This window comes from Macaca mulatta, chromosome 7 (genome assembly GCF_049350105.2).
Source record: "Macaca mulatta isolate MMU2019108-1 chromosome 7, T2T-MMU8v2.0, whole genome shotgun sequence".
Lineage (NCBI taxonomy): Eukaryota > Metazoa > Chordata > Mammalia > Primates > Cercopithecidae > Macaca > Macaca mulatta.
In genome coordinates this window covers 22716303-22735640 of record NC_133412.1, presented here as the reverse complement: position 1 = coordinate 22735640, position 19338 = coordinate 22716303, and the positions used below count along the sequence as shown (strand labels likewise).

General features: G+C 41.8%; 1 protein-coding gene across 2 annotated transcripts; it reads right to left on the bottom strand.

Annotated features, from left to right (window-relative positions):
* Positions 1-134: 134 nt before the first annotated feature.
* On the bottom strand, positions 135-19259 carry AFG2B (AAA ATPase AFG2B). Of its 2 annotated transcripts, none has more exons than XR_013395541.1 (8): positions 18132-19259; positions 16195-16380; positions 10534-10692; positions 6049-6258; positions 5016-5237; positions 3416-3546; positions 2135-2260; positions 135-519 (listed from the first exon to the last, which is right to left on the bottom strand). XR_013395541.1 is itself a non-coding variant. In XM_077939330.1 (8 exons), the coding sequence occupies exons 1-8, from the start codon at positions 19218-19220 to the stop codon at positions 352-354; spliced, it is 2262 nt and encodes a 753-aa protein (XP_077795456.1). In that variant the 5' UTR covers positions 19221-19259; the 3' UTR covers positions 135-351. The 2 variants fall into 2 exon arrangements, 1 of the variants encoding a protein (XP_077795456.1); XM_077939330.1 differs by having other exon boundaries at positions 5045-5237.
* Between the last annotated feature and the right edge of the window lie 79 nt (positions 19260-19338).

Sequence of the window (19338 nt, the reverse complement as noted above, 5' to 3'; positions counted from 1 at the left end):
GGGTTTGAGCACATAAAAATTCTTTGTACTATTTTTGCAACTTTTCTGTAACTATGAAATTATTTCAGGGTTTAATAAAAAAGCAATCACCCAAAACCAACCACCCCTTACAACAAAAATCAACACACACATACTTTCTTCCTAAATTACAGTATTTTATTTAATATGCCTTTTAAAAATAAATGAGCCTTAGCTTATCAGGCACAAGGTTTTGCGTTTTTTGTTTTTTTGTTTTTATTTATTTACTTACAGGAAACACAAACACAAATTCTAAAAGTGTGAAGTTGCAAACGACAGGCAAGTTCACATTTCAGTTAACGTGAACAACTGAACAAGGGCGTAAGGTGATTTTTAAATACCTTCCAAGTTAGAAAATCCTCCTTTCTTAAATAAGTTTTCATATAAAGCCAAGTCCTTGCGACTTAACGATGGTTTTACAGTCTTAAGTGATTTTAGAAAGTGCTCTTGTTTCACTGTAGTTGTGTCTAGTCCATTTTCTTGCAGAGCCAGCAAAGCAGCCTATTAAGAGACAAGCAATAGAAAACAATTTCTTTTTGCTTTTTTTTGAGACAGAGTTTCGCTCTTGTTGCCCAGGCTGGAGTGCAGAGGCGCGATCTCGACTCACTGCAACCTCCACCTTCCGGTTTCAACCCATTCTCCTGCCTCAGCCTCCCGAATAGCTGGGATTACAGTTGTCTGCCACCACACCTGACTAATTTTTGTATTTTTAGTAGAGATGGGGTTTCACCATGTTGGCCAGGTTGGTCTTGAACTCCTGACCTCGTGATCCACCTGCTTCAGCCTCCCAAAGTGTTGGGATTACAGGCGTCAGCCACAGCGCCTAGCCTCTTTTCTTTTTTTTTAACAATATATGGTAATACTTTAAACTCTGAATGGAAAATCTCAGCCTCACTTCATAGGATTCTAATTTTCATGTCACTAAAAATATTATGCTAAAAAGTTAAATAAGGTGATTAAAAATCCACTTTGTATACCATGACCTCTTTTACATTAATGGGAAAAAAGAAAGCCTTACATGGGAAGAAAGAAAAAGCAAGTTGTAGATTAATATATATTTTATGAACTCACATGTACTTTTAAAGATGAGAGAATATCTTCTTAATGGTGAAGTAGGGAAGAGTCTTCAGCCAGCACTTATTATAAAGGAATAGATGAAACACATACCCTATGACCCAGCAATTCTCCTTGTAGCTAAGTATGTTTACAAATAGACATAAGTAGACATGGGAACTAAGAGGCATGTACAAGGCTGTTCACAGCAGCATAACTCATAATAGCAAAAAAGTAGAAACCCAGATACTCCAAAATAAAAGAATGGATAAACAAATGTAGAATATTCATGTACTAGAATATTATAAACTATGTTACACACAAAACCATGGATGAATTTCTTTTTGGGTTAAAGAACCAGACAGAAAATAACATATGCCACATGCTTCCATTCATATAAAGTTCAAAAGCAGACAAAACTAATCCCCACTGTGGGAAATGAGGACAGTGGTTGCCTTTTGTGTGTGTGTGTGTGTTTTTTTTTTTGGCGGGGGGGGGACAGAGTCTTGCTCTATCACCCAGGCAGAAGTACAGTGACATAATCATGGCTCACTACAGCCTTGACCTCCAGGCTCAAGTGATCCTCCCACCTCAGCTTCTCCTGAGTAGCCGGGACAATTTAAAAAAAATTTTTATAGAGACAGGGGCTCCCCATGTTGCCCAGGCTGGTCTCAACTCCTGGGCTCAGATGATCCTCCTGCCTTGGCCCCAACAAAGTGCTGGGATTACAGGCATGAGTCACTAAGCCCAGCCAATAGTTCTCTTTCAGAAGAAGGTAGGTGACAGAGGTTGGGAAAGGACCCAAAGGAAGATTCTGGGGTGTTGATAATGTTCTATTCCCTGACATAAGTAGTGATTATAAAAATGTGATCATTTAATTCAATGAACTGTACCCTTATGATCCGTGCATTTTTCTGAATGTTGTATTTAGTAAAAGTTTACGAAAAAATTTTTTTCGTAAGCCTGTACCACACAGGCTTTTAGTAAATACTGCTGAGTGAATGAAGATTTGAAAAGATGAAGAAATGTTTTGAACCACAAATTTCTTCACTAATTAACTTACTTCTGTGCAGAGGTTTCTAAGATCAGCTCCAGAAAAAAAACAGGTTTCTGCTGCTAGGTTTTCTAAGGAGACATCAGGACCTATTGGCATGTTTTTTGTACAGACTTCTAAAATAGAAAGCCTGCCCTGGAACAAAATAAAAAACAGTATTTTAAATCTTATAACATTTATGTTTGACACAATGATTTATTAAAATATTTTTAGCTTGAGTTTTCTTTCACATTACCGAGAAAGTATATACAGAGGTTAGAAGGACTAAGTCATCAATGGCCCATATGACAATGGTAAAAATCATGACATCATAAAAAACTTACGAATCTCTCTCTTTTTTTTGAGATGGAGTCTTGCTCTGTCGCCCAGGCTGGAGTGCAGTGGCACGATCTTGGCTCACTACAACCTCTGCCTCCCGGGTTCAAGTGATTCTCCTGCCATGGCCTCCCGAGTAGCTGCGATTACAGGAGCCTGCCACCACACCCAGCTAATTTTTGTATTTTTAGTAGAGACGGGGTTTCACCATGTTGGCCAAGCTAGTCTCGAACTCCTGATCTCAGGTGATCTGCCCATCTTGGCCTCCCAAAGTGTGGGATTATAGATGTGAGCCACCACGCCCAGCTGAATCTCTCTTTTGGGTGCAAATAATACTATTAGACATGGCTTAAGAAGCAAATACATGAATTATCAGATATAACTTAAAGGTATAACAGATAATAAATTTTATTTTTCTATCCCTTCAAAACTTGATAAAAGCTCAAGGAACAAAAAAATTCACTCTGTGCCTTTCACCTTGTCTGTCAGTGGCTCTGGATGTTAACGACAAAAAATGTACTGGTTGACCATGATACACTGCATAATCTCTGATATCTCAGGTTTCTGCACTGTACTGTAAGGACAACAAATTTACTGGTTGACCACGATACACATCATAATCTCTGTGATTTCCGACTTCTGCACTGTACTATAAGGATGCTGACTCAATCTTCAAAGCTCTTTTAACACTTTACAATTCCTCTACTCTAGCTGCAAAATAATGCTGAGTTGACTCCGTATTTAGAGTCTGCCACAACACATACAATAACCACCTTATATTTAGGCTTATGTTTCTCTGTGAACAGGATCAGAGTATCCAACAAAGGCAGATCAAAATTATAATGCAATGAAAGGAAGGAAGAAAGGCAAGGAAGAAGGTGGAACCCAGGGTGAGTAGAACACCATGGACACCTATATCCAGACTGGAATTCCATTCTGCTGAGCTCACACACAGTAAATGTTTACAATGATTACCTTGTGATCTGGAGGTGGGATATAGATGATCTTATCTAATCTTCCAGGTCGTAACAAAGCAGTATCTAACACATCAGGTCTATTTGTTGCTGCAACAATCATGACACTTCGGTTAAAAACTTCCTGAAACTCTGAGGGCAAACACAACAAAAAGTAATTTCAATCAGTTGTTAGTAAGTTTTTAAAAAATTATAAATCAGAAGGTCTATTTAAATTGAAATAGGGATATCCTTTTCTTGGGACCAGAATGCTTATATCCCCTTTCCAGACCAGCTTCTTGATATCAAGATATCCCAGAAACGAATCATTAATCGAAGAAGTACTTTGTGTGCATGGCTAAGGGAGTACCTAAGAGAGATTCTCCGTATGAAAACTTATGAAAAGCCTTATCCCAAAGAGGAGAACACTCATCTGGTGACTTGAGTGCACCTGAGCCTCCAATGAAGGCTTACACCTTAAACGGACTATTTGAAAAGACAGATATGTATGACCAACAGGTGGAGATATATGGTTACAGAAAAGTCTTGACTCTCATATCCCTAAAGAGTCGAAGATTTACTGGACTTTTTATTTGTCTGTGAAATGACAATCTAAGTTGCAGGTATGCAAATCCTGGATAAAGAAATGTCTAAAAGCAGACAGAGAAAGGCTTTACATATACTAAGCATTCAAAATCATTTGTTGAATAATCAGGCAACTCTCCAGTGACGTAATCCCTCAAAGTACTAAGTTCCCTATGTTTGCAAGTATTTTAGCAGATGCTGGGTGAATACCTGTCAGATGTTACAGAAGGAATTCCTGTATTATGGAATGATTTGATTAGATAACCTCGTGGGTACCTCCTAATTCTAGTATGACATGTTCCTAAGGAGTATATGCAACAATCCCATGCAACAATTTTAAAAATAGGAAATGAGTGACAACAAGAGAGGAATAAAAGAAAAGTATCAGGGATAATTTAAGGATACCAAACTCTGGAGAAGAGACTCAGAAAGAGAGGGAGGGGACTTCCAAAGGCCATTTTAATTCATTAAAACCAAAGAAACCCATTTCTCAAGAAAACTGGAAATTTTCCATACTAAGACTATTGGAAATATTATCCTTTGTCATTCATTCATTCATTCATTCATTCATTCATTCATTCATCCATAGATGGGGCCTTGCAATGTTGGCCAGGCTAGTCTCAAACTCCTGGCCTCAAGCAATCCTTCTGTCTTGGCCTTCCAAAGTGCTGGGATAACAGAGGTGTGCCACTGTGCCCAGCCTACATAAACATTTTTAGAAATAAATGAATACTGGTTTCTTAGGACACGGAAACAAGAATAAACTGCCTTCTCTATTAGCAATAAGAAAACTGTATTTCTCATTCTTAGGAAAAATAAAATTTACATTCTTATATTTAAGATAACTTATTATAAGATGTACCTCACCTTTTATAGCCAAATCACAATTTTTATTAGCTCTAAAAGCCCTAACAAAGTCAAACTGAAATTATAATAAATCCTTCTACGATATGAATTCAGCGTAAGTAAAGCTATAGCATATATGCATTCTATTTAATGTTGGCCTGGATTTTAGGTGCATTCTGGCTAATAAATACCTCTTCATTTTTCAGCTCCTTGTATTTACCCTGTTGACTTGATTTACTTCCTCTTCTCTCTATTGTCTTAAGTCCAACACCATCTAATTCATTCAGGAGAACAGAAAGAACTCGTTCTTGAACATCACATCCTGTCTTGCTGGCTGAGCGAGCTCCCAAGATTGAATCAATTTCATCCAAAAACACAATTGCTGGAGTACTTGCTCTTGCTTGTTGAAATATCTTTTGTTAGGAAAAAAATATTAAAAAGCTATATGTTATACATTAGTCATGTGAATGTATGCTTTCCACATTACTATTTATAATTCTGTTTTTGAGACAGTCTTGCTCTGTTGCTCAGTTTGGAGTATAGTGGTGCAATTTCAGCTCACCGCAACCTCTGCCTCCTAGGCGCAAGCAATTCTTGTGCCTCAGTCTCCCGAGTAGATGAGATTATAGGTGTGCGCCACCACACCCACCTAATTTTTTTGTACTTTTAGTAGAGATGGGATTTCGCCATGTTGGCCAGGCTGGTCTTGAACTCCTGGCCTAAAGTGATTCACCTGCCTTGGCCTCCCAAAGTGCTGGGATTACAAGCATGAGTCACCACGCCTGGCCACTATTTATAATTTTTAAAATATATAAAAAAAGATTCTGAATGTCTAGGAATTGGGGAATGAGTATATAAAACAAGAAACAATGGAGTATTATGTAAGAGTTAAAAACCGTATTTTCAAAGAATTGATACTATGGAATTTCAAAAGTGGTAATATTAAGTTTTAAAAAGCAGGATAAAGCTATAGATATAACCTACTCTTGATTTTATTTAAAACAGAAAAAAAAGACAAAGGAAATTCACCAAAATGTTAATAGTAGGTAGGAGGATTACAAAGGATTTCATATTTACACTTTCCTATATTTTCTAAATTTTCAATAAACATGTATAAGTTTTTTAACTGGAAAAAACACTAGTAATATTTTTTAAAATGTTTGTCCATAAGAAATGAAATAAAAATTCAAAAGTAAATTTAAACATATGGGGAAATAAACAAACCTGAGACAAGACTTTTTCTGAATCTCCAACAAATGGTGAAAACAGATCAGCTCCACTCACTGAAACAAAAGAGCAGTGACAGCTTGTGGCCAGGGCCCTCACCAGAGTGGTTTTAGCACATCCAGGGGGCCCATAGAGGAGAACTCCCTTCGGTTGTATCAGGCCCATCCTAACAAATTCCCGAGGGAATTTCAGAGGCCACTCAATGCTCTGAAAGTACACAAAAAGAGAAGAGTTGTTTTAGTGTAATAATAAAATGTCAAATCATCCAGTAAATTCATTTGTTCATTTAACAATTCTCAGGCTCCTGTCATGAGCTGGAAACAGTCCATTCTCCACACTGCAGAGAGCTTATAATTTGAGTCAGGTGACATCACTTCCTGTTTAAAATCCTTTAATGATTTACTATTAGAACGAGAATAAAATCCAAATCAAAACTCCTTACTCACCACAGCTGACAAGGCCTTATATAATCTGACTATCTCCTAAACACTTAGTTTGTTCCCATCTCAGAGCCTTTCCTTGCTTTCCTCGCTTTCCTCTCTGCCTAAACGTTCCCCTGAGATCTTCATGTGGCTATCCCTCATCACTCAGGTCTCAGCACAGGTGTCAATTCCTTGGAGAGGTCTTTCCTAACCAGCTGGTTAAAGTGTAAGGCCCCCTCCTCCTACTCATTCTCTATGCTACTGCCCATCCTTTACTTTTAAAGCACTTATTCACTATTATTATTTTTCCACGTTGGGTTTGTCATTCTACTCTGCTAGAACATAAGCAAAGCTCACCTTAAAATCCCCAGCACCTAGAATGACACCTACCCAAAAGAGGCACTCAGTAGTAGTAAACTCAATAGTGAATGTGTCCTCATTACCTTTAAGGTAAATGGTTTTTAGCCATTTTAATCATTATTTTACAGATGCAAAAACTCAGGCTTAAACAAAGTTAAGTAATGGCGTTGAAGTGGAGATAGGAGCCAGATCACAACAGGCCTTGAAAGCTTTAGTCTGCACTGAGGAAGCAGTATGAAGAATGGACTGGAAGGAAATGAAACTAGAGGCAGGGAGACCAGTTAGAAGTTTCTTGCAATGATTCAGTCTACAAAAATAATAAGGCTGGAGTGTCACAAGCAGTGAAGATGGTGTGGAAGGGATGGATATTTGAAACATAAAACAGAATTGTACTTTACATAAGGGCAAAGTTCTAATGCTATGCCTTTAGAAGACAGATTTCTGACTTAGAGGATGGGGTGGCTAGCTGTATTAACTGAGGTAGGGGATCCAAGTGTGGCAGCAGAGCTGACTAGCTGAACTTTGGACATGCTGAGTTTGACATCTCTGGGGTTATCCAGTAGGCAGGCAGTGAAGTAGTTCTGATGATTAGAAGAAACGTCTACTCTAGATAAACAGATTTCTGAGTCAACAGTTTTCAGGGGTCAGTTGATGCTACGGACATCAAGATCATCATAAAACCACCCACAGCTCCAACAAGAGGACTCCGGGAGCCTCTTGAGCACTAACATTTAAGGCAGGGGAGAGGGGTGCCCAGAAAGGCAGAAAAGCTTAATGTCTCAAAGCAAAGGAAACAGAGTGCTTCCAAGAGGAAGGTGTGGCTAATTTCTCTCATGCATCTTGTAAAGATTAAATAAGACAATGCATAAAAAATATTGGCACCTATTATAAATGCTCTTATCCATGGACTCAAAAATTCTAGGGTTCACTGGAGATAGAGCTCCTGGCTAAGATGAAAAAATTATAATTATTACTTATATATCAGTCTGTTATGTGTGTGGTTAGAGAAACCTAGTTCATTAGGGCAGGATCACATGTAGGCGAATTGGCAAAATCAATTTCTGAAACTGTAATGCAGGTGAGAGGATCTGAAGAGTTGCGATCTGGAGTTGTGAAATCCACTATCAGGTAACCATCTTGTTCATTTCAATTTTGTGCTTTTACCAGTCCCTGTACTACGTCCATTTAATGTCTTTTAGATCAGATATCCAGGCAAACTAAGGCCTTCCACCTATATTTGGTACAGCCAAACTAAGAAGAATTTTTACATTTTTAAATGCTTGAAGAAAAATCAAAAGAATATTTTCTGACATGTGAGAATTATATAATTTCAGTGTCCATAATTTTATCAGAATACAGTTACTCATTTACATATGGTCTACAGCTGCTTTGGTGCTACAATGGCAGAGATGAGTGGTTGTGAAGTTTAAAACATTTACTGTGTGGCTCTCTCTACAGAAAATTTGCTGACCCGTTTTAGATTATAAATTGATTTTTCTTTTTTTTTTTTTTGAGATGGAGTCTTACTCTGTCCTAGGCTGGAGTGCAGTGGTGCGATCTCAGCTCACTGCAACCTCTGCCTCTTGGGTTCAAGCGATTCTCCTGCCTCAGCCTCCCGAGTAGCTGGGATTACAGGATTGCGTCACCACACCAGGCTGATTTTTGTATTTTTAGTAGAGACAGGGTTTCATCATGTTAGCCACGCTGGTCTTGAACTCCTGACTTCGTGATCCTCCCGCCTCAGCCTCCCAAAGTGCTGGGATTATAGGTGTGAGCCACTGCGCCCGGCCTATACATTGTTTTTGTTTTTTTGAGATGGAGTTTCACTTTTGTTGCCCAAGTTGGAGTGCAGTGGTGCAATCTTGGCTCACTGCAACCTACACCTCCCGGGTTCAAGCAATTCTCCTGCCTCAGCCTCCCGAGTAGCTGGGATTAGAGACACGCGCCACCATGCCTGGCTAATTTTTTGCATTTTTAGTAGAAACGGGGTTTCTCCACGTTAGCCAGGCTGGTTTCTAACTCCTGACCTCAGGTGATCTGCCTGCCTCAGCCTCCCAAAGTGCTGGGATTACAGGCATGAGCCACCGTGCCCAGCCAAAATTTTTTTTTATATTTTTTTAAAGACACAGGATCTCACTCTGTTGCCCAAGCTGCAGTGCAGTGGTGCAATCATAGCTCACTGCAGCCTCCATCTCCTGGGGTCAAGGCTCAAGTGATCCTCCTGAGTAGCTAGGAACACAAGCAGTGCCACCACACCTGGCTAATTTAAAAAATTTTTTTGTAGGCCAGGCATGGTGGCTCATGCCTATAATCCTAGCACTTTAGAAGGCCGAGTTGGAGGACTGTTTAAGCCCAGGAGTTCAAGGCCAGCTTGAGTAGCACAGTGGGACCCTATCTCTACAAAAAATTTAAAAATTAGCCAGGCGTGGTGGTATGCACCTGCAGTCCCAGCTACTTGGGGGGCTGAGGCAGAAGGACTGCTTGAGCCCAGGAATTCAAGGGTACAGTGAGCTGTGTTTGTGACACCATACTCTAGCATGGGTGACAGAGCAACCATGTCTCAAAAAAAATTTTTTTTGTAGAGACAGGGAGTCTTACTATGTTGCCCAGTCTGGTCTTGAATTCTTGGCCTCAAGAGATCCTCCTGTCTCGACCTTCTGAAGTGCTAAGACTACAGGTTACACACTTTGTTTTTTTCTCCCCAGACAGGGTCTTTCTCTGTCACCCAGGCTGAAGTACAGTGGTGGGATCTCGGCTCACTGCAACCTCCGCCTCCCAGGTTCAAGTGATTCTCCTGCTTCAGCCTCCCAAGTAGCTGGCATTATGGGCACCTGCCAGCATGCCCAGCTAATTTTTGTATTTTTAGTAGAGACAAGGTTTCACCATGTTGGCCAGGCTGGTCTTGAACTCCTGACCTCAGGTGATCCACCCGCCTCAGCCTCCCAAAATGCTGGGATTACAGGTATGAGTTACCATGCCCAGCCTTAGGTTATGAACTTCTTCTTTTTTTTTTTTTTTTTTTTTTTTTTTTTGAGACGGAGTCTCGCTCTGCCGCCCAGGCTGGAGTGCAGTGGCCAGATCTCGGCTCACTGCAAGCTCCACATCCCGGGTTCACGCCATTCTCCTGCCTCAGCCTCCCGAGTATCTGGGACTACAGGCGCCCGCCACCTCGCCCGGCTAGTTTTTTGTATTTTTTAGTAGAGATGGGGTTTCACCGTGTCAGCCAGGATGGTCTTGATCTCCTGACCTCATGATCCGCCCGTCTCGGCCTCCCAAAGTGCTGGGATTACAGGCTTGAGCCACCGCGCCCGGCCATGAACTTCTTTCTTTTTAAATAGAGACAAGGGCTTGCTATGTTGCCCAGGCTGGTTTTGAACTCCTGAACTCAAGCAATCCTCCTCCCTTGGCCTCCCAAAGTGTTGGGATTATAGACATGAGCCACCACACCCAGCCTTAGGTTATAAACTCTTTAAAGCAAAAACAAAAAAAGAGAGGGTCGAGGTGGGAAATTATAAAAACCAATTTAGACATCCATAGAAGTCCAGTTAAATAAGGACTGAAAAGCAATCATTGGATTTAGATGTTAGGATCACATTAGTGATAGCAGAAAGAGTAGTTTCAGTGCAGTATGTTGTCATCATAAATGCACAGAATGTTAATCTGTAATATCCTACTGGATTAAGTAGATTATCTGTCTTACCTGTTTTAACTTCAGTTTTACATCTTCAAGGCCACCAATCTGCTCCCAGTCAACAGGCTTGATATCCATCAATCCAATGACGCTTCGAAACGATGAGGGTTGAATATTTTTAAAAGCTTCAAGGAAGTCTGTTTCATCAATCACAGGATCGTCCTGGTTCTGAAGAAATACACCCAAAACATCAAAATTAAACCAAAAATTAGGTTGGTCTTTTTTTATAGCACAATTCGTTTTTTAAATCTTCTTTTGGATTTGTAATTTTGTTATTATTATAAAAACAATTTATATAAATAGTACAAAGAATAAATGTCTCCCTGCCAATTCCCGCCAGTTAATTCTTCCCTGAAAGATGTCAACAGTTTCTTGTGATTCTTCCAGTATGTTATGATAATAAGCATACAAATATCCTTTTAAACAGATACACAAATAGAACCATACTATATCAACCTGTACTTTTCTTCTTTCACCTTTTCATGTCAACTAATATAGTTCTTTTCATGTCAACTAATATATATCTTTTCATGTCAACTAATATAGTTCTACGTCATTCTTTTTGACAATTCCATAATACACTACTGAATTTACCCCAACTACACCTTTCTGACAAACATTAGGTCATCCCCAGTCTTTTGATATTAAAAACAAAGCTGCAACTGAAAAAGTCTCCTTGCTCATGTTCAAGTATTTGTTTGAGACAGGGTCTCACTCTGTTGCCCAGGCTGGAATGCAGTGACATTATCATAGCTCACTGCAGTCTCCCAGGCTCAAGTAATCCTTGCAACTCACCCTCTGGAGGAGCTAGAACTACAGGTGTGTGCCACCAAGCCTGGTTAATTAATTAATTTTTTTTTTTTTGAGACGGAGTCTCGCTCTGTTGCCCAGGCTGGAGTGCAGTGGTGCAATCTCGGCTCACTGCAAGCTCTGCCTCCTGGGTTCACGCCATTCTCCTGCCTCAGCCTCCTGGGTAGCTGGGACTACAGGCACCCACCACCACGCCTGGCTAATTTTTTGTATTTTTAGTAGAGTTAAGGTTTTACCGTGTTAGCCAGAATGGTCTCGATCTCCTGACCTCGTGATCCGCCCGCCTCAGCCTCCCAAAGTGCTGTATTACAGGCGTGAACCACCACGCCTGGCCAAAAAATAAAATTTTTTTTTTTGGGTACAGACGGGGTCTCCCTATGTTGCCCAGGCTGGTCTGGAACTCGTGGGCTCGGGCAATCCTCCCATCTCAGCCTCCCAAAGTCCTGGGATTACAGGCATGAGCCACTATGTTCAAACTCATGTTCAAGTATTTTATGTAATAATTTCCTCAAAGTAGAATTACTGGGTTTATAAGTACACACATATACATTGACAGCTATTACCAAATTGTTCTCTAAGGAAGCTGTATCAATTTACTCTCCTTCAATAAAATGAAGCTGTGTTCTCTCCACACCTCTCCAATACTGGACATTAACAAACTCTCTCTCTCTCTTTTTTTTTTTTTTTTTTGCGGAGTCTCGTTCTGTCACTCAGGCTGGAGTGCAGTGCTGTGATCTTGGCTCCCTGCAGCCTCCACCTCCTGGGTTCAAGTGATTCTCATGCCTCAGCCTACCAAGTAGCTGGGATTTACAGGCATGCGCCACCACACCTGGCTAATTTTTGTATTTTTAGTAGAGATGGGGTTTTCCCATGTTGGCCAGGCTGGTCTTGAACTCCTGACCTCAAGTGACCCACCTATCTCAGCCTCCCAAAGTACTGGGATTATAGACACGAGCTACTGTGCCTGGCCAATTACCAAACTCTTAAGTGTCTGCCAATATGACAGAAGAACCAGTACTCATTCATTAGTGTGTTAACTAAATTTCTTCAATTCAGAATGAGGTAGAGGGAATACTGGAATTAGAAAAATTGCCTTTTTTGCAATCATGATATTAAAGGCTGTTATGAGCAAGAATTGGATGCTACATTGAGGGGAGTTTATTCTTTTATGAGACAGGGTCTTGCTCTGCTGCCCAGGCTGGAATGCAGTGGCATTGAGGCAACAGCTCACTGAGCCTCGAACACCTGGGTTCAAGTGATCCTCCTGTCTCAGCCTCCCGAGCAGCTGGGACTACAGGCATAAGCCACTGCGCCCAGCCTGAAAGTTTGATGAGGAGCAGGATATCTCCAAGTGTCTCCCCATAGATTTCTCATTAGTGGCAAAGGGAAAAAACAGCAGTTACACAGTGGAGAAACTGCACACCACCTGAACTAGCTGACAAAAATTAGCATCACCAATGAGGAACCAATGAACACCTTGTGCCTCCACATGTGAGGCTCTAAGGATACAATACTATACATGACCATACTGTGGTGACATACAGGAACATTGCTGTCCTTAGGAAATAGACATTAAAATGTTAAGGGATAAAATGTTATGATATATGCAACCCATTCTCTCAAATGGTCCAAAATAAATAAATACTATGTGCATATAAATATATATATACAGAGATGAGAGAGAGAAAGAGAAGAGGACGAGAGGGAGCAAGAAAGACAGCAAAAGAGAATGATAAAGCTTATTTGGCAAAATGTTAAAAATTGGTGAATTTGGATAAAAGGTTTAGTGGAAGTTCTTTGTAACTATCTTGCAACTTTACTATATGTTTTAAATTATTTCAAAATAAAGACAATAATTTTAAAAGAAATCAAGGTTGAAGATTTTTCGTGTTTACTGACATTCCTTTTATTGTCAACTACCTGTTCATATCCTATTACCCATTTTCTCTTGGACTGTTGGTCTATTCTCACTGATTTGTAAAAGTTCTTTCCAAATCACAGAAATTGGACTAAAAGTATTTTTCCTAGTCTGACTTTATAGTATTGTTTGCCACCCCCAAATGGTCAAATCAGCAAATAATTTCCCTTAGGGTTTATGTTATGCCTAGAAAAGTCATCTTCACTCTCAGCTTATATTTTGGAGACTTTTTACACTCTCCTTGATCATTCTAGTGAAACACATTTTTGTTAGTTAAAAAGTCCTCAAAATTTTATTAAAAATGTCTGTACTGTATTTATTAAAGTATTTGCCCTCTTATATCTAATTCTAAACATCTAGTTGTCCACAGATTCCCATTTTCATAAACAAACTGTCTTGTCTTATTTGTGAACTGATGTGAAGTGAATCTGTATGTATAGAGCTATTCCGTATTCTCCCAAAAGTGTTAACAATTGTCATCTCTGGAAAGTGACATTTCAGGTAGGCAGTTCTTTATAATTTTCTATCTTCATTTCTCATGAATAACACTATCACATACTTAAAAAAATAGCCTTTTTAACTGGCTGACAGTATCAGATGTTAGGTGTCTGATGTCCAAATACTAACTAATCTTTAGGTAACACCAACTAGTATTTGAAAATCTCATTTATAGTTCCAGATCATGTGTGTACACATTATTTTACTTGATTCTTTGGGCATATACATTCTTTCCCCTCTGTGTATGTGTGAGTGTTAAACTACATTTCTAATCCTTTAATAGGAATAGTTCACAAAAAGTTTAACAAACTGTAAGGTATCCCTTATCTGCCCTGGCATAGGTAGAGGTAGGGGAAGCCCCTCAGCTGGTGGGGGAAAGAATAAAAGACGGAGCCAGTACCTTCCCAGTTGTCTCTGTCCCTTCATCCTTTTTGCCTTTCTTCCTTCCACTTCCCCTTGGTTGTTTCTGAACTCAGCCATCAACTGTGGTAACTACACCTGAGCAGGCCCCTCCTGAAGTAGCAGTGGGCTCCACCCTGGGACAACAGCAGCTGACTGGGCCACCTAAGTCAGAGGTGCTTACGGTCAAACCTGGAACTTCAAAGCAGAGGAAATCCTAAATGAAAATCTCCCTTCCCATCTCCTGCTTACTTTTATTGTCTCCCTCAAAAGACATGTATTCTCACACCTTTACACACAGAACTTTAAAACTTCAAGCAGTTTTGGCCTAAACCTACAAGATGAAGACTTAAAAGATCACTAGAAGATCACATAACTCCTCCCCACCTTCGCTGTAACCGTAGAAATAAAGGAAAGGAAATGAGGCAAGGTATAAATTATTTAGGTAAAAAGGCTTTTCAAAATTTAGGATAACAAATCATCCTTTCGCATTTTAAGATGAAAAGACAATTTTGATGTCACAAATGAGATTGAAAACTCTGTTTCAGAATCCTTAGCCTGCTGAAATCAGTTTTTTCCTGAACAGGTTTAAGGATTCAGGACTATTTATTATATACAAAATACTGGATTTTCCAACCAACAATGTTAAAAAGTATTATATTTAATCTAATATCTTAAATATTGTTAGGAAAGGTAGTCATGAATTACAGACCTGCAGGTCAAGGACAAATTTAAATACAATTCCAAGTGCCCAATCTTCTCCTAGGTTAGAAAAGTTTATGTCTCCCACTAGATAACTTATTAACACCACAGGGAAAAACGGTATCTCGACAATGGAGAAATCTCACAGACACCACCTTATCCAAGAAATCAAAGTTAACTTCACCAGTGATAGAAGAGAAACATATCATGTGCTGCCTAATAGATGCAATGAGAAAGACACAGGATCATTTCTATTATATTCCTGCCCAAAATGCAAAAACTGAATTGAATCATGAAGAAACATTAGTCAAACCCAAACTGAGGAATATTCTACAGAATAACTGACTCTTAAAAAGTTATGGTCATAGAAGAAAGCCTGAAGTACGATTCTAGATTAAGGCCTATTTAAGTACAAGTATTGTGTCTGTGTTAATTTTCTCAGCTTGATCATTTGTTTGACTTTGTATAAAGTCTTTGTTTTTCAGAAAGATACACTTATGTTTTCAAGGGTAAAGGGGCATCATGGATGTAGCATATTCTCAAGTATTTCATTATATATATGTATATATAAAAGAAAATACACATGAAGAGAAAATACACAAGAGAGAATGATAAAGCAAATGTGGCAAATGTTACATTTGGAGAATCTGGGAGAAGGGTATATGGAAATTATTTGCACTGTTTTTGTAACTTCTAAGTCTGAATTTGCCTCAAAATAAAAAAAATTCAAATAAAAAAACTCTTTGATTCTTCTGGAGATGCGTTATTTCTTGGCTGCTCTGGGCTTCAGCACGAGGGAGTTACTATAAGAGTAGAGAACACATTTACTCCGTAGACCCAGAGGACTCAGTCCTTTATCCCCACCCTCAATCATATACTATTTATATAGCGTTGAGATGTAAAATGTATAAGCAACAGCTGAGGAAGCTATCAAATGTTCTAAGGAAATGTACTCACCATTTTTTTTTTTTTTTGAGACGGAGTCTCGTCTCGCTGTGTCTCCCAGGCTGGAGTGCAGTGGCGTGATCTCGGCTCACTGCAAGCTCCGCCTCCCGGGTTCACGCCATTCTCCTGCCTCAGCCTCCCAAGTAGCTGAGACTACAGGCGCCCGCCACCACGCCCGGCTAGTTTTTTGTATTTTTAGTAGAGACGGGGTTTCACCATGTTAGCCAGGATAGTCTCGATCTCCTGACCTCGTGATCCACCCGCCTCGGCCTCCCAAAGTGCTGGGATTACAGGCTTGAGCCACCGCGCCCGGCCTGTACTCACCATTTTTTTTAACCCCCAAATTAATCTGTTACCATAACAGATTAACACAGAGTTCATAAATTAACGCTTCTTACCTTCTCACTATGAAGGAGAGCATGCATGGCAGCTTCCCTACAGAGTGCTGTCATGTCGGCACCAACATAGCCAACTGTCATTTCTGCAAGAAGGCCCAAATCAACATGACTGGAGATGGGCATCTTTGAGGTAATCGCTTGCAGAATTTCCTTTCTTTGTTTAAGTGTGGGAGTCCCAATGACCACCTATATGCAAAGCAAAACAACAAAAAAAGAAGTTTATAGTTTAAAATATATTCTTTTTAAAGTTGATCTCATGGATGGAGGTAGACAGCAGAATGAATAGCAACCAGAGACTGGGAAGGGTTGGGGGGTGAGGGGATGAAGAGAGGTTGGCTCATGGGTAGAAACATACAGTTAAATAGAAGGACTAAGTGTAATGTTTGATAGCATAGTAGGTTGAACACAGTTAACAATAATTTCTTGTATATTTCAAAATTGCTACTGGAGAGAATTTGAAATATTCCCAACACCCAGGTAAGAAATGATAAATGTTTGAGGTGATGGATATCCTAAACACCCTGATTTGATAATTACAAATTGTTTGCAGGTACCAAAATATCACATGTACCCCAAAACATGCACGATTATGTATCAATAAAAATAGATCAATTAAAAAAGTTACTTCCAAAAAAAATTATATATGTGTATGTGTATATATATATATTATGTATTCATTTTTGAAACACAGTTTCACTCTGTTGCCCAGGCTGGAGGGCAATGGGCACCATCGGCTCACTGAAACCTCCACCTCTTGGTTCAAGTGATTCTGGCGCCTCAGCCTCCCAAGTAGCTGGAACTACAGGCACGCGCCACCACGCCCAGCTTATTTTTGTATTTTTAGTAGAGACGGGGTTTCACCATCTTGGCCAGGCTGGTCTCGACCTCCTGACCTCAGGTGATCCACCCACCTCAGCCTCCCAAAGTGCTGAGATTGCAGGCGTGAGCCACCAAGCCCTGCCAAAATAATAATACATGTTTTTTATGCTGATAAACATGTACGACAATTTAGTGACCCATTTTGGAACTAGTACTGTGCACTTTACGTATAGCTTAGATTCTGAATATATGAAAATCCTAATACTCCAGGAGTAACACTGGCTAGAAAGTTGCACAGTGAAAATTCTATGTCATTTAACAAGTTTTTGTTATTTTTACAACACACAAAGTTCTAGAAGCCAGGTATAGATAGCTAGGTCCCTGGCTCTTAAGGACACAAAGGTACTGATAGTGCAAGGAAGAAATCCACTCAAGTCCTGAACTAACTAAAAGAGTGTAATTATCATTTCTCTTTTGAATCCTATCACAAAATAGAAATATCAGTCACTAAATTTCAAGCTATTCTTTAGCATTCAAGTCAATTTAGGACCAAAGCTTATAAAATAGAACAGCTCTGAATATTCAACCTCCCTGACAACTCAGGGAGCAGTTGTGGGTACTTTCTCAATTGTGGGATAGGGTGCTGGTGTTATGACAAGGAATGAATAAATCCAGAAGAGTTAATGCCTGCTTCCATTTAGTTCTTCCCCGCCTTCTCCCTTTTTATTTCAACACACTTACTTCTTGAGGTTATCCTTCTTTAAATTCTCATTCCAAAACATGAGTTTAACATGCTTGTAGGTGACCAAAATTCTCTTAAGAATTAACATTACTGATTATAGGACCTGCACAAAATTAATCCGTAATGGCCACCCCGCTTCCCAAAACAATTAAGACTCTGGGGAAATACAGGTCCTGACAATCTGACTCTGGGGAAACACGGGTCCTGACTCACAGATCATAGATGGGCAGAGAATGTGTTCTTTGCATTGCAAAGCGCCCCACTCCAACCTCACCGATGCTCAAACCTAAGAGACAAACGCCTCCGGGGCAGCCAACTAGTGCCAGAAAAGGCCGAGGTTCCACCCACAGTGGGCGAACCCGCCAAGCCCATTCACCTCTCGGTCAAATCTCCCGGGTCTACGCAGCGCTGGATCTAGAGCGTCCGGCCGGTTGGTGGCTCCCACAACCACGACCTCGCGGTCCCCACTTGCGCCGTCCAGCAGCGTCAACACCTGGGCCACTACGCGGCTCTCGGGTGCTCGACCGCCCCGCCGGGGACACAAAGCGTCCACCTCGTCCAGGAAGAGGAGGCTGGGCCCGCGGCTGGCCAGCTCCCGGGCGCGCTGGAAGACCCGCCGCACGTTCTCCTCGGTCTCCCCAGGCCGGGAACCCTGCAGCGCGGGGGCGCTGACTGCCAGCAGCTCCGCGCCCGCCTCGCGCGCCACGGCCCGCACCAGCTGGGTCTTGCCCACTCCGGGGGGCCCCGCCAGGAGCACCCCGCGGGGCACCGCTAAGCCCAGCGAGGCCAGGGCGCGCGGGTAGCGGAGCGGGAAGTGGAGGAGCTCCCGCAGCGAGTCGGCCGCCTCCGAAAGACCTCCCAGGGGCACCTCGGGCTGCGGCTGGGCTTCGGACGGAGGTTCCCCGCCAAGGCCGACGCCAGTGTGAGGGGTGACCAGCCCAGCGGGATCGGGACTGGGCGTTCCGCCGACGATGTGCAAGGCAGCCACCGGGCCAGGAGCGCCCGGCGGAGCGACCACCACGTGGCCCAGGGAGACCGGTCGGTTTCTCAGCAGCTCCTGCGCCGCCTCCAGCACCGCGGCTGTATTCGGGGCACCAGGCGCGCCCGCCAGCTCTCGCAACACCGGCCACACGGAGACGCGCCGCAGGGGCGGACAGGGCACTAGGAGGAGGTGGCTCAGGCTGAGACTCCTCCGGGATCTCGGCGCCCCGACCGCCGCCCCGGGGCTGGCGCACAGCGGGTCCAGCTGCACAAAGCCGTTCGCTCCGTCCCGCCGAGGCCAGACAGTGCAGAGGCAGGAGCCGCCGTCGGGTAGCGAGATCTTCACTGCTGAGCCCAAGCGCGCGCCCAGGGCGTGGAGGGCGGCCGGGCCCAGGCGGCAGCGCTGGGTGCCCCGGTCTCTAGCGTCTAAGGGTAGCAGCTTTAAGAGAGGCCCTTCCGGGAAGGGATCCGAGTCCGGAGCCATTGCACACAGATCAACCAGGCATAAGAAAAGCAGAGCAGGAAATCCACCCGGCCCACAAAGAGTGGAACACCGAGCTCGCAGGCCGGAAGCAGATGGCGCGCATGCGCTAGGGAAGACT